Source organism: Takifugu flavidus, chromosome 1 (genome assembly GCF_003711565.1).
Source record: "Takifugu flavidus isolate HTHZ2018 chromosome 1, ASM371156v2, whole genome shotgun sequence".
In the NCBI taxonomy this organism is placed as follows: Eukaryota; Metazoa; Chordata; class Actinopteri; order Tetraodontiformes; family Tetraodontidae; genus Takifugu; species Takifugu flavidus.
The window spans coordinates 17,368,520-17,383,008 of record NC_079520.1 but is presented as its reverse complement, the minus strand read 5'-3'; the positions used below and the strand labels follow the sequence as shown (position 1 = coordinate 17,383,008).

At 44.5% G+C, this 14,489-nt stretch overlaps 2 protein-coding genes across 2 annotated transcripts; one reads left to right on the top strand and one right to left on the bottom strand.

Moving 5' to 3' along the window:
- The first annotated feature begins 4,914 nt into the window (after positions 1–4,914).
- Positions 4,915–6,197, top strand: LOC130528988 (histone H1.0). The gene has a single exon (XM_057038871.1). It carries the CDS (start codon positions 5,155–5,157, stop codon positions 5,737–5,739), a length of 585 nt encoding a protein of 194 aa, XP_056894851.1. The 5' UTR covers positions 4,915–5,154; the 3' UTR covers positions 5,740–6,197.
- An 854-nt stretch (positions 6,198–7,051) lies between these two features.
- Positions 7,052–13,412, bottom strand: rhot2 (ras homolog family member T2). Its single transcript, XM_057038859.1, has 19 exons — positions 13,206–13,412; positions 12,619–12,677; positions 12,269–12,350; positions 12,116–12,159; positions 11,914–11,967; positions 11,781–11,833; positions 11,422–11,530; positions 11,149–11,250; positions 10,758–10,856; positions 10,557–10,665; positions 10,327–10,447; positions 10,127–10,211; positions 9,896–10,041; positions 9,679–9,779; positions 9,191–9,321; positions 9,025–9,105; positions 8,819–8,941; positions 8,095–8,297; positions 7,052–7,994 (listed from the first exon to the last, which is right to left on the bottom strand). Exons 1-19 carry the CDS (start codon positions 13,240–13,242, stop codon positions 7,877–7,879), a joined length of 1,857 nt encoding a protein of 618 aa, XP_056894839.1. The 5' UTR covers positions 13,243–13,412; the 3' UTR covers positions 7,052–7,876.
- Positions 13,413–14,489: the final 1,077 nt, after the last annotated feature.

The following is a 14,489-nucleotide window of genomic DNA, read 5'->3' as shown; positions in this document are numbered from 1 at the left end:
AATTATTAGGCCTCTGCTGGGAGATTTGCAAAGTGCAATCAGTGAGACGAAAACAAAGAGCTGCCACAATAAAGTAGATTCAGCTGTTGCCGTGGTAACCTTACAGCCTCCCATCAAATTATGACATACCACGGCCCCAAAATAAGAAGTTGCGTGCCACAAGAAGGTTAAACCGGCGCTGCTGCAGTGAATGCTGTTTATACATATTTATGTCATATTTGACAACGCTGTTTTCTTGCTGCCACCAGGTCAAAGTCATATATGAGTGTGGTCATATATGTGTCACTTCCTGTATGATGCACATGGCACTAATAACCTCACAAGAGTCATACATGCATCACACATCCACTGTTATGTTCATTCAAACACAAGTTGTATATTGTGGGTGACGGTTTGGCATTAATTTATGCCTGTGGTGCTTTATTAGCACTAACTCCTAATTCCTTCTTGAATTCTCTTTGCTGAGGCCAGACGATGAGGATAATGATGATGTACTAAAAAAGCAATAACCAGAAAGTTCTGTATGGAAATGAATTCATTCATTTCTGCTTTCAAACATTAATGAAGGGTAAAATGGGATTTATGCAGCTGGGAGAGGAGAACATGACTTCAGCATCAGAATATAAAGGAATTAATGATGATAAGATGTAACATTACCAAAATAAGATGACACACTGTTCTGGGGGAACCACAAACTGTGACTGTACAATAGAAGAGCTCACCCATGAGGTGGGGGGGAAAGGCAGAAAATCTAATCAGGTCACTGAATGACACAGTTTGGGCCCAAACTGTTCTACTTAGACGATCTCAGCGGGACGTAAAACGAAAAGTAAAGGGGAAGGATTGAGAGAGAGATCAAGAATCAATACGAAGAATGGGGAGTGAAGGGAAGACAGTTATATTAGACTTAAAAGAATGGTTGTCATTCATCAGTGAGTCCCAGTGGCAGCTCCTGGAACTGCGCAGGCTGCACAGGAGCAACGCTTCCTCCCAAACACTGGGGGCTATTTTGGACGGTGCATGACCAGAGAGAGCGGCGGGCTTTGTGGGAAGCTTTTTCTGGCCTGCTCAGCAACACTAAAGCGCACAGAGACCTCTGGTGTCAAACCCTGCAGTTGCAGCCTGAACTGAGCACGTCCACGTTCCAGACACAGTATCCGAGAAATGCTGACAGCCCAAACCCTAAATAATCAGCCCACGTCACTCCAGTACTTATGGCACATTCCCTCCCTGTTAATAGCATCTTCACTGCATCCATTTACTGTGAAGCAGGTTTTTATTTTTAAACTAAAACTAAATGCAGTGAGAAAATACTATTTATGTTATATACTAAGAAGGAACTACAGGAACATCCTCACTTTACTGTTGTTGATAAGGAAATATAAGTAAATGTGTAATGATTGGCTCTGTCTTAGCAGCAGAGCAGACTGTGTTTTCTCAGGTACTAAATCTCTGAGCATTAACAGGCCAAAGGTTAAAGTCAGGATTACGGCTAAATGTGGCATTCTTGAAAGACAATCAGTGTTTTATCAGATGTGATCGCCTGTGGTCACCTTTATTAACCTGTGAAGACAAAAGACAAAGTGAGTCCTTCCTCTGGTTTTGAAAGAATCCCCCCCCACCAAATCCCACAGGAACAATAGCTTGTGTTGGAGTGGATGGCTCTGTTTTGACGGACAGCTCACAGGTGCTTGGGCAGCGTCCAGAAGCGTCCTGTCATATGAGAGGAGGCCTGACAGCTGACTTTGCACAAAAAACCCTCCATACGGGCAAACTCTGAGATCGGGGAGGGTCTTCATTATGCGGACGAACAAAACACCCACAGAGCTTCCACTTGCTCGCGACACTTGCTGACACACGCGTGACTGTCCTCAACACACAACTGCTCCCTCAACAGAGCACGCTCCAGCCACAGCTGTTCTGAGAACACGCGTGTTAAAACTGCCAGTGTGCTCATGCACGACAGTCCCCGCAGCCTCAGCGGAGCATGTTTGTACATTAGGCCCCTTAAGTTAGGGCCCTTAAGTGGGTTTTTTCTGCGGTGGTCTGCTGATGACACCTGGCTCAAACTCCTGGCAATGATGGACGGCTCACCGGAGAGGGATGTTTGAGCTGCCTCCTCAGTCAGTAAATCTCAGCAAGTATTGACTCCAACTTGCTTCTCCTCACTCCTAAATAAAAAAATAATCATTCATTCTGAAGGTTTTAAGTCGTTTTGAGCAGATGTCATCGTCTCGCCTGATTGAATTGAGTTGAAAATGAATTTAATTGGATCTGAATGAATTTTAAATGTCAATCTAAAATGAACAATCTCATTGTTTGATTGCTTTTCATGAGTGTGATGTGATCATGAGACCATGTGATGGACCCTTTATAATCCATAGGCCACTGGTCCACAACCCTGAAATACTAAAAAAGCCTTAAAAGCTGGTGAAGTGGTCACTGTGATGCAGGAGGACGAATCTGCTGTCTGGCTGGATAAAGTCAGAAGTGGAACAAAAGATTTAGTTAAACACATTTCCAAGTTGGTATTGAGCTTCTATCTCATGTGATACACAGATGCAAAACAGACTTTGGGAGGAATACAGATTTTAAAAATAAATAAATAAATCAACCTATCAATATTTAAAAAAAAAAAAAAAAAATACTACACACATTAACAACAACAACAATAATGTGAATGTTTAATAAATCTATAATCAACAAATTAACTCTTCCCTCCATGAATGTGACCTCGAAAATGAATATAACAATGTTACAGTTATTGCCACCACGTGGTGAGCTCCAGGTATTAATGTATATTATTAATATCATGAATATATATGCTCCATAGACATTAATGTCTATTATTAATATCATTAATATCCATGTTCCATAGATGTTAATGTCTATTATTAATATCATAATGTCTATGCTCCATAGACATTCATGTCTATGATTAATATCATTAATGTCTATGCTGCATAGACATTAATTCCTATTATTAATATAATTAATGTCTATGTTCCATAGGTGTTGATGGGGGGTCCAGTCGGGTCCCTCTGTCGGCGGCAGCAGGGACTGGTCTGAGCCGGGACCGCGCTGGTTTGGCTGCGGGCTCCACAGAACCTCCCCAAAAAGGGACACAAGACGACAACAGAGTCCCGCAGACAAAAACAAAGAGTTCCCTGAAACGCACGCCCCGCAGGAAACAGCAAGAACGCGCCGCAGATATTATTCTGCAGAACAGTGACAAACAATAGCCACATAATTCATGCTGTCATCTTCCCTGTGGCTTTAAGCTGAATTTTAAATACTAATAGTAACACTAATAAGAATAACAGTGATAATAACACGATAATTATTAATAATAACAGTAATAATAACGCCGATAATTATTATGACAACACTAATATTAATAATAAAGCTCCTCACGCCTTTCACTAGCGCCACTTTGTCCTTTCACGCGTTACTCACGCACTCATCAGTTTAACTCCACTCCCCCTTTCACGCGTTACTCACGCACTCATCAGTTTAACTCCACTCCCCCTTTCACGCACTTGTGCGGCTCACCCTTCCATCCCCCCCCCCCGGCTCCCTGACCCACAAACGTCCAGGTATCAGCCCGCACAAATTCCCAATCACCATTTCCACCTGATCTGCTGACTTTGGCTGGGATCAGAAAGTCTTCCCAGAAACTTACTCCAGCAGCAGCCAGTTGCGTGCGGTGCTCTGCAATCCAGAGGACCAACGATTGAACCCACGCGTGGATTAGAACGATGCCTCCTCAGAATAAACCCTAATAATGACAAAGAAGCCGTCGGATCGGTCAGATTCTTGCCTAAAAAGTGGAGGAGAGCTCTCCTGCAGCCACTGTGACTTTCAGGGAGGAATCAAAATGGCGTTGTTGGGAACAATTGTGCATCCTTCATATTAAAATAGCAGATAACACAGGAGAAATTCGATTTTGTTACAGTCGGGGTGCTTTGTTGTTTGGGTCGATCATCCTAAATCCCCCGTGAAAGCGCGGAGATCCAAACGTCAGTCCCGTTAGTGCGCGCGCTCGGATGCACCAGTTCCTGAACAAAAGAAAGACACCACTACGCCCGATCCTGAAGGACTTTGACGTCGGCGTTCGCCCACCTGGCAGCCGGACACACACCTTGGCACAAAGCAGCCCCTTACGCCCCCGTCCGAAATGCTCAGGTCCATTTGAGGATGCTGGGTCAGAATCTCTGATCCGTGGATGTATTGGCAACTTTCCTGACAATGGAGCTGGAGCAGCGTCGGCCATAGTGACAGTTATAAGCAATTCTGTCCAAAAATCACGAAGCACAGAAAACCTCTCAGCTCTTTTCCGGCCGACGTGAAGCCACATCCTCGCCCCGAGTCTTACCCGTCACTTGCACACTATGACATTTGATTTATAGAACGTTTTAGACCAAATAATCTAGACCACGTCACTCAAAGTCAATGGCCGGACTGTGTTAGTTGGGAAAATATATCGGTGTATTAAAAGCATAAAGGGACCCGGACGCCGAAGCGACCGCGTGCATTTCCTCCAGCATAGATTCGATTTTACTATGCCGTGCGCGATTCGGGGAAATCGTCCATCTATCCGGGTCAATTTAACGCGAATTGTGCAAAATTGATGACGGCACGCGTTACTTCCAGCCGGTTTTCCTAGAATAAAAGTTGTTGCTCGGCGCCGGCGAGCGAGCACACGCGTGTCCGCCTCAAGGCCGATGTCTCGGCTACCGGACTGGGAGGTTCGGCGGGTCGCTGCTGCCTCGCAGCGTTTTTATTTGACGGGAATTGGAGGATGAAGAAACACAAACGAGACTACTCCGGTTCCATGGAGTCCGCCAGATCAGCTGCTGGCAGTTGCTGTTCTCAATCACGTCCGCAGAAAGGCTTCATAGAGTCGCCGGAGCGCCTGTGGAATGAGACTCTATACTGCTACGGGATAATAACGGTGTGTTATTGCTTTTTCTACATCCTTATTGCAGCGGCAGCAAATATCGTGACTGACAGCGGCGGAATAAGCGGTGTTTTCTCGGCGATCGTATATTTTGACGCTATATTGTGACGCTCCGTCCGGCAGCTGGTGCGAGCGACGTGACCAACTCCAGGACTTTTTTTGTGTGGAGGTTTTTAAAAAGAGGGAAAGTCGCCATGGCAGAGACGTCGGCAGCTCCAGCGAAAGCCAAAAAGTCATCGAAGCCCAAAAAACCCGCGTCTCATCCCAAGTACTCGGAGATGATCACAGCGGCGATCGTTCACGACGCCAACCGCAACGGAGCGTCCCGCCAGTCCATCCAGAAGTACGTGAAAAAGAATTACAAAGTGGGGGACAACGTCGATGTGCAGATCAAACTGGCCCTGAAGAGGCTGGTGGAGAGCGGGATGCTGCGCCAAACCAAAGGAATCGGTGCGTCCGGATCCTTCAAGCTGACCAAACCAGAGGAGCCCCCAAAGCCCAAGAAAGCGGCGCCAGCTTCCAAACCAAAGAAGGCGGCCAAGCCACCCAAACCCAAGAAGGCGGCCAAGCCCAAGAAGGGCAAAACGGTAGAGAAAAAGGCCAAAAAGCCGGCTCCGAAGAAAGCGAAAAGCGCGGTGAAAAAGACAACGCCAACCAAAGCCAAAAAGGCACCAGCCAAGAAAACCAAGCCCGTCAAGTCCAAGGCAAAACCCGCAAAGAAGACAGTCAAACCCAAGGCGAAGCCGACAAAGAAGACCAAGACGGCGAAAAAGAAGTGAAAAGACACTGAGCAGAGGGACTGTAAATACTTAAAGAAATCTTTCCGTATATGTATTATTTTTGTAATGTGTCAAACCAGTTTTAGGTTGTTTTTTTCCTCCTCTCCAAATGCACTATTGATAAAATGCTGTAGAACTAAACGTTACCATCACCTGTTGTTTGTAATGTCCCCTTTACTCTGTTGGACTGCACATTTTGGAGTCTTATTGAGAAAGAGAAAACATGTTGATCCAGTTAAACCATTGGAGGCTCGTTGTCAGCTGTACTGGGCACCATGGGGCCTTTACGGTGCGCAGACTTCAGAGACAGTAAAGACTCCCCGAAATGCTCCAGAGTTGACATTAAACCCCCTGTGTGTATAGCCCATGTTGTCCAGAACACTCTAGAGTAAGCAAACATCTGTGTCTTCACTTTGAGACTGTTTATACATCATTCAATAAATCTGTCTTCTACAAAATCTTTGTGCCAACTTACTGCGCTTTTATTTTACGCGTGCGCAAAATGCTGGGAATCATTCAAGGATTAGGTTGTATATCCGAGATGCGCTACATTTAGACTCACAAATTAGTATTAATTCATGTCAGAAACTACAGACAGTTATTTCAAGGCAGAGGCACTCAAAGTATGCAGGTTATATCCATTCTTCACGGAGAAACTTCCTCCTCTAACAGCAAGTAGGACAAAAATGGCATTTGATTCTAAATATAACCACTACTTGAGACAGTTATCCTCCCCATCACGTGAGAAGAGGGTATATTTGCACCTTTTCCTAAAGTGTTCCACCAGATGAAGCCACTCACAAGCATCCTTCCTCCGAGAGGACGCGCGGAGCGACAGCCAGCCTCGCCTCACCTGACGCAGAACACCGCCACCTTGTGGCAATCTGCGGAACAGCTCCGCTACTCGTCATCACCAGCGCCTGGAAACGGACGGGGGAAAAAAATCATATGAATTCTACTTTGCTATCAACTTTAAAGGCAGATGTCAGCAAACTAACCTTTGAAGAGCTGGTTGAGCAATCGTAGCAGAGGAGTCACGAGTTCTTGCAGCTTCAGATGGTGGCAGATAAAGATCCCCAGTGGTTATGAACTCAAAGATAACCCAGACTGTGATGGCAGAGCTCACTAGGACCTTGAAAAATCATCACCCTGAGCAGGATCCCTGATTAGCCTTTGGGCAATAATGTCAAATACAGACACTAATTCAAACAATTAAAAGCTTGAGGTCAGGCTTGTCAAGACCACAGTAACCATCAAAAACCAACATATCTGCCATCACCAACCACAATTATCGTCAGTAAAAAAGACCCTCTTTCAGTCTGGTCTTTTATTTAGCATCAGAATTGATTCATTTTCAACTAAAAAACACTTTCAAAATCAAATTGCGGCAGCAGATCTGGAGGCAAATGAAAAACTTCCATCTTAAAATTACAATATGAACACCAGGAAATTGTGGAAGTGTGGACAGACTGTCCATAGCTGTAATTTTAAAGTGTGCTCTACATCCCTTCATTGCAGAAAATATATCTCGCAGATGCATTAAAAACAGTTTCATGATGCACATCATAGTCTGAGCAGCAGAAGCTTTAAGTGCTGCGAAAAGTTCAGGGGTCACAGTGAACCCGCAGGAAAAATACCCCCAACTAAAATCTTGCAAAACTTCTAAAATCTACAGATGTTTAATGAGGAATCCAGGGGTGGGGGAGAAATAACAAAAAGCTCAGATCAGAATGACCGATGTTCTAAACGATGAGTGTGCAGCCCTTTGATTCTTCGGTCTGATCCATTTGGCACTTTCAAAACTGCATCTGTGAGATCTCAACGGTGCCGCTAACACCTCGCTGGGCGCGATGCAACACGTGAGGCTTAACTGTCGCTCTGCGTTTGCGGCCCTTCGTGAAAGCACCTCAATGCAGACCTCAATTTCCTGTGTGTTTCTTCTTGGACAAAATAAGGCAGAAGCGCTGAGCACAGCAGGAAGGAGAACATCATGATAACTGGCTTCCAGTAAAACTGAATGGAAAAGCTGGACAATGAATTGGAGGTATGAGGAGTTTTCATCTGGTGGGTCTGGTCTTAAAGGTTTGGTCTCCAGGGTGGGGTGGGGGGGGTGGAACAAAGTTCAGTCGATGGGCGGTCATTTCAGTCTAACCACGGCTCTGTAGACAGCGAAGCCCAGAACCGTCAGTACAGCCGAGCCCAGAGCCACTCGCAGCCAGAACGACGCGCTGCTCAAGTCTGAGCCATTTAGGTGTCTGGAAATAAGAGGAGACATTAGTCGACTGAAGAGAAATGCAACAATTACAGTCAGATCTAAACCGATCTGAGGCGGTCGAAGGGGAAATTGCAACGTACGGGTACGCGGCCGCCCAGGCCAGCTTTGCGAAGATGTTTTTGTTGGTGGCGTCGGAGATGACGCTGGAGAAAAGCAGGGGGGGGGGAAGTCGGTGTTTATAGCAGAACTCTGAGGGAGTCATCCCGTGGAACTGTTTGGCCTCAGGAAGGTCCGCTTTGGAGGCGACCAGAACGCACGGGATGCTGCTTTCCATGAAGTGTTGCTAAGTTAAAGGGGAAAAAGAACATATCAGTAAGGAGAGGAAAAAAAAAAACCACACACAAGTGTTAAAGCCACATTCAATTTGGCTGATCTACATATGAGCCTACACCACTATCAGTGTATCAGCAGAGAGCTCATTTGCATGTTTTCCCTGTTTTGCATGGTCTATGCGTGAATACTCCACAAATTAAGCTATCTAAATTCATTTCCAGTGAAGACCTTGACCCCGCTGCTCCTCAGTGATGCCTTTAATCCAGTACTAAAGTTTCTGTGCCTTTGCGTGTCATCAATAGCATTACTGACAGGGAAGGGAGGGCTGAACTCTCTCTGGAAGCTCTCTAAATCTCCACCATCTCTTTTTTCCCCCAGGTTTCCATCCTTCATGCATACGGCTCATTGTGAAGTCCTGCACGGTCACCATGCAGCTCCAGTGCCAACCTCCAACGGCCCAGGTCTCATCACAGATAACAGCACAGCTGTGTGCAAACACAGGAACCGCTGACACAGCATTTGATGACTGACCTTGTATATACTGGCACAGTAGTCAAAGGAGCGGGGATCGCTGGTGTCATACATGAGACAGGCTACATCACAGGCAGCGTCCGACTGTTTCAGGAACTCCACCTCCACGTCCACCTCGTGCAGCTGTAGGACAACAGTGAGACAGAGGTCAGGCTTTAGTGGGGAGTTTAAGGCTCAGCTGTAGGATTTAGACTGTAGCTGCTTACAATCAGGTACTTCTCCTCTTTACAGACGTAGACGGTGTTAATGGCGTAGGGTGTGAAGGCACTGCTGGTGTTCCCCATATTCTATAGAAGTCAGAAACAGCGCAGGTGTGATTTTATCGATGGTGACATCGTCAGGATTTTGTGGTCTAGACAGATGGTGCAATACCGCAGAACTGCGTCCCAGAAAGGCCTGGAGAAATGCTGTCTTGCCAGTCCCCCGCGGTCCGATCACCTTGCAGAGAAACACTGACCGCTGGGTTTGGCGCTTCTCCAGGTCCACGACTTTCTCCCTCGTTACTGCAAAACCCAAAAAGGACAAACATAAACAACAGGATACCCAAAACACACAGGGTTCCCATTCCGTCTGTGGAGATAGGTGAGCCCAAAGCTATGGGAACGGCATGGATATGCACGTTCAACAACAGTGGTCTGTTAGATATGCTGAAAGTTTCCTAACAAATCATTGTTCATCCTCAGATTAGTTTACAGTTGGAGAATATGACCAGGAGTCCTCCCACAGAATAATGGAACTTGATTATTATATGGTTCATGTTCCTACTCACTATATATCAAGTATTTACTTCTGGATCAAAACAGAACGCTAATTTGTGTGATTACCTACAATCTCACGCACACACACACACACACACACACCTGTGACTGCAGTCGTCTGTGACTCTTGCTCAGTGAGGACAGGGTAGCCTAGGTACCCCAAATGCTCCAAACAACGGTGGATGTCCAGGTAAGCAGAAAGCCTTCATATCAGAAAGAGATAACACACCTTTGACTTCTGGTCCCAACAGAACACAAACTGGGAACGTTAAACCCAGCCAGTCCAACAAAGTCCTTCCCAACCGACTGCAACGCTTACATCCACTGACAGTGGTAGCCATGGTTAGAGATGTACCCCTCAGCAGTGGTGGGTACCGACACATAAACGCCATCACCCCAGGGCGTGTAAGGACAGACTCGAAACAGATTTGCGAGTTCAGTCGGAGACAAGGCGCCGTCTTTGTCCTGCGATGGGAAACAAACCACCACTTCAGAATAAGAAAACCAAAAGGAAAACACTGCAGGAATAAGATAAAGTAGGTGGACTCACATCATCGTACTTGTCGAACAGCTGCTGCAGGAACTGGTGACCTGAATGATTGAGCTCTGTGGTGCAGCCGATGGGAACCCGCAGTCTGAACAGGACAGCACAGTTATTCATGCACACGTATAAACACCCATCTGTGCTCGGCTCACGGTGGTTTTGAACCGTAATATTAAAATAACACGGGGTAATCGGGTGAGACGTACTCGGGATAAAGATAGTCATCAGTCAACTCCAGGTTGTCATCGTAACCAAACTTCCTGAGGATAGTCCATGTGGTCTCATGTCGGCCCCTTTGGATAAATAAAGTATTAAGGAACAAGAAGCCTGAAAAACAACGGACACAATTTTGGGTCATGAGTTGGACAATGCGTAAGATGGGCGGCACCGTACAACATATTTAAGTTGCTTGCTCTTCTAAAAACATGGTTTTTACCATTGAGAGTCAGGCCGTTGTCCTGCACGCCGTCACTGGTGTTCTTCCAAACGACAGTCTTCACGTCCTCTAAGGCTTGAGGTGCAAGAGGATTCCCAAAACAGGATTTCTGCAAACATAATTAATTGCAATGTTGCCACGGTAACCGAAGCCTAAACGGACTCTAAATGAACGCCGATCCCATGCAACTTTAGCCGGCACCTGAAAACGGTTGAGTTCCAGGTCGCTGAGGATGCGGTCGTTATCCTGGTCAGAAATGTAAAATATCCTGCTGAGGGCTCGAACACACAGCGGTTTGAGCTGGGGGAAATAACACAGGGCAAAAACATCAGTGCAACGTTCATTTGTGCGTGCATGAATGTACAACGCAGCTTAATGTATCGACAGCTCATCAATAGTGGCGGAGACCAGGGTACCGAATAACTGTTGATGTTGTATAACTCTGTTGAATAACTCTGATGTTGTACAGCACCTCACAGGTCTGATATCATCATTCAACCATGTTTTTGTAGGGTTTTTGGTTGTTTGTTTTGGTGATGAGAAATGAGTGGGAATTCTGATAAAGTACTCACTCAATCAATCAGTGACCTACCTGTTTGTCCTCGGGGTCGTACAGAGGTGCAGTGGGGTGAAGAACTGCTTTCTGGGCGTAGTAAAACAGCTCAGAAATGTTTTTCAGGTTCTTTGCAGAGCACTGATGAGAAAACCATAGACGAGACAATTCCAGAGTGTAATCAAAGTAGAAGTCAGACAATCACACGTGTGTATATATATTCATGTAAAACGTGTTGATCATGTTAAATAGGTGGTGAACAAACTGTAGCGTGTACGTGTGAAAGATCATGAGGGAAACAAAGAGCGGCACCTCGACACACGTCTCAATCTCAGAAAACTGGTTCATAATGGGAAGAATGGTTTCCATTGAGCTCCCACAGCGCAGGTCAGACTTGTTTCCAACAAGAATGATGGGAACCCTGAAATAGCATATGAAGAGAGCAACTCACATTATGATAGCCTAATATAATGCAAAAGATTATATTTATCTCCTCGGGACAAATAGTACAAAGGTTAGAAAGCTCTGACTCAAATAGGCAGTGTGTTAATTTTACATTTAAAGAAAATCAAGCGCCAACACCCCAAACAGAGCCGAGAGAAAATAAGTGTAAAGTTCAACAAGACGTCATCTGGCCACACATAGCACAGCCTGCAACAGCTGATACGTACTTGTTCCCTTTCTCTGCATCTCCATTCACTAAAGGTATCCATCTTGTTCTGATCTGGAAAGTCAGGCGGAACGTTTAGTACATGTAACCTTTATTGCGGCATGAAGACTGAAAAACAAACTGTGAGTGAATACCTTGTTTATTGTGTCCTCATTGGTGACATCATACACCACACACACCACATTAGCCTGTGTGGGCCAGAAAAAACAGCTCAGGAACCTATAATTGACACATGTAGCATCTAGAGGAGCAACACACACGTCTGATTCCCTGCCATTTCAAGAGTTTTTAAAAAAAATGATGGACAGCCTGTTTGGTTCTGTGTGCTATGCTTACCTTGACAATCTCCTCTCGGAGGACTTCATCACTCTGTTCTTGTTCTGTTGGGACGTACAGAGACAAATGTGGGATTCACTGGTAATTCATCCGCAGAATTACAAGTGGTGCACCGAAAACATCTAAAGTATTTCAGTCTTCAGGTCATTTTACCTGAGTAGTCCACTATGTGTGTGGGCACCTTCTCTGGAGTCACATCAGCAGGTATGGTAATCTCTTCAGCTCTGTGGGGGACCTATCGGAGGTGGCAGATAATGAATGAATTTTCCACTTTATTGTGCCATCAAACACTGTTGTGTCATTTAGTCCATAAGAGGCAAATCACAAGTCTTAAAACGACACAGACATAAGTAAAAACTATTAACATGCACACAGCAACGTGCATATTACATTACTTAATACAAATAAACAGGTGGACAGCGGTACAACTAACTACAACTCCAGTAACTCCACTTATCCATCCCCTAATCTTCCTGCGATGACCCATCCATAATGGCACAAACCTCTTCAGGAAACTCCTCACCAACCAAAGACATGATGAGGGAGGTCTTCCCCACCTTGGCTGTAGGACACACAGTGACATTAAAACTTAATGAACTTGTATGATCTGACCTCCTAATGACAACTCTTGCTCTTTGATCACCAGTCACACCCCGATAAGGACCGAATAAAGCTAGAAAAGCTATTAGCATCGGATCCAATCAATGTAAAGAAACTTTGAGCATTCCAGCTGCTTACATCCGGTTCTTAACTGCAACCCACGTTTAATAAACAAGGCAACTCATGACTTTAAGTAAATATTCTACAATATTTTTGAATTGCGATAAGTAGCAAATGTAAAGGTGTGGACAGATGCTAAGTGATATTAGATTAGAACACCGTATACATTACAAAGATCAACACATAATTAGCGTGGCAAGCTTTTCAAAAATCAACATTTCGTGTAAAAATGAATGGCCCTACATGGCAACACTTTAACATTTTGTTTCGCTAAAAAACGGAATAGTTACACATAGTTAGTGGGATGAATTAGTGAGCTAAGTTAGTGAGCTAGCAACATTAGCTACTGTTGACAGCGCGGCTGACTTACGTTCCCCCACTAAAAGTATCCTGACGTCTTGTTTCATGTTTCCTCGAGGTTTGAAGAACACCAAGACGCGCAATAACACTAGACTGACATTGATCTTTCATTAAAATGTCAGTACTCTGCGTAAATAAAACGCGGAGCCGTGAACTGAAGCTTTCATCCAAGGTGAAAGCACCATATCATTCCGGTTCACGGCGGGAAGCGGAAGCAGCGCTCCCCCTGCTGGTCGGAAAACGCACTGCGGCTTTTAATATTAACTCATTAACAAGCGGCTCATTTCCCCACATCAACGACTTACAGCCAAAACTAATTTAATAATTGCTCAGAATACCTTCAGAGAGTTTGTCTGCCACCGTATTGCACGTTTCTAGGGTTAATCGCAGAGAAAAGGATTGTAGACTCATTCCGATCATTAGAGAATCAAGTACAGAGATCTGAAGATTGTTCTCATTAAAAACAATCAGCTCATTGCCCCACACGTGTTACTTAAATCCGTAGTATACTATACATACACACATATATAATATCTGTGTTTATTTTAAGTTAATTTCAGAAAGAATTCAGGTCTCTGGGTGCTTGATTCTCTAATCAACCGCCTCAGCCTTATGCCTTGAAATGTGTATGTGAAATCAATTTAGATTTTGTTTGTGTTGTACAGTAACAGAGCTTGGAAATTGTGCAAAAGTATATTCAATATTGAGCCGGCTGTTTTTTTTATTATTTAAATCAGAGGCTAATATGATTTTCAGATGGATGCAGGAGAATCAGTACCTGTTGTTTTATAAAAAGATCCACTTTTCCCCACAGTCAGTGTTTGTCTTTTATGAATATGGTAAAATGGATTTGATCACACAGCACAAATCTTACAAGTGTTGTGTGATGAATACCACAAAGACACAAGAGTGTGATTCACAGCACTGAGCCTGTGTCACCATCAAAAAGGACCCTAAATTTGATTCATTATCTGCCATTTTGTCAGCAATTTATTTTTGGTAAAATGTCACTTCCAGGCGTTTGTATGTACTTTGCTTTCAGTGGTACAAAAATTATATACATTATGCAAAATGGTTCCTTTCACAGATCAGGGCCCGAGGTGAGAGCTATCATTTAAATGCATTAGAGTGTAGATGCGTGTATGTGTGTGTGTGTGTAAGCAAAGTATAAATCTGACGAAAAGTGTAAATCATCTAAAGCATGACTGTTGTGTCTGGTTGGTCTGAGAGCCGTGTTTAGAAATTGGAGTAAATTGTCTGATTTCTCTGGGATAGAAACATCAGTCTTAAAGCA

Coding starts and splice junctions, on each gene's coding strand:
- LOC130528988 (XM_057038871.1), top strand. CDS start 5,155: ATGGCAGAGACGTCGGCAGCTCCAGCGAAAGCCAAAAAGTCATCGAAG.
- rhot2 (XM_057038859.1), bottom strand. CDS start 13,242: ATGAAACAAGACGTCAGGATACTTTTAGTGGGGGAAC. Junction 12,351..12,618: donor GTGAGGAGTTTCCTGAAGAG/GTTTGTGCCATT, acceptor CACCTCCGATAG/GTCCCCCACAGAGCTGAAGA. Junction 7,995..8,094: donor GCCTGGGCGGCCGCGTACCC/GTACGTTGCAAT, acceptor TCTTATTTCCAG/ACACCTAAATGGCTCAGACT.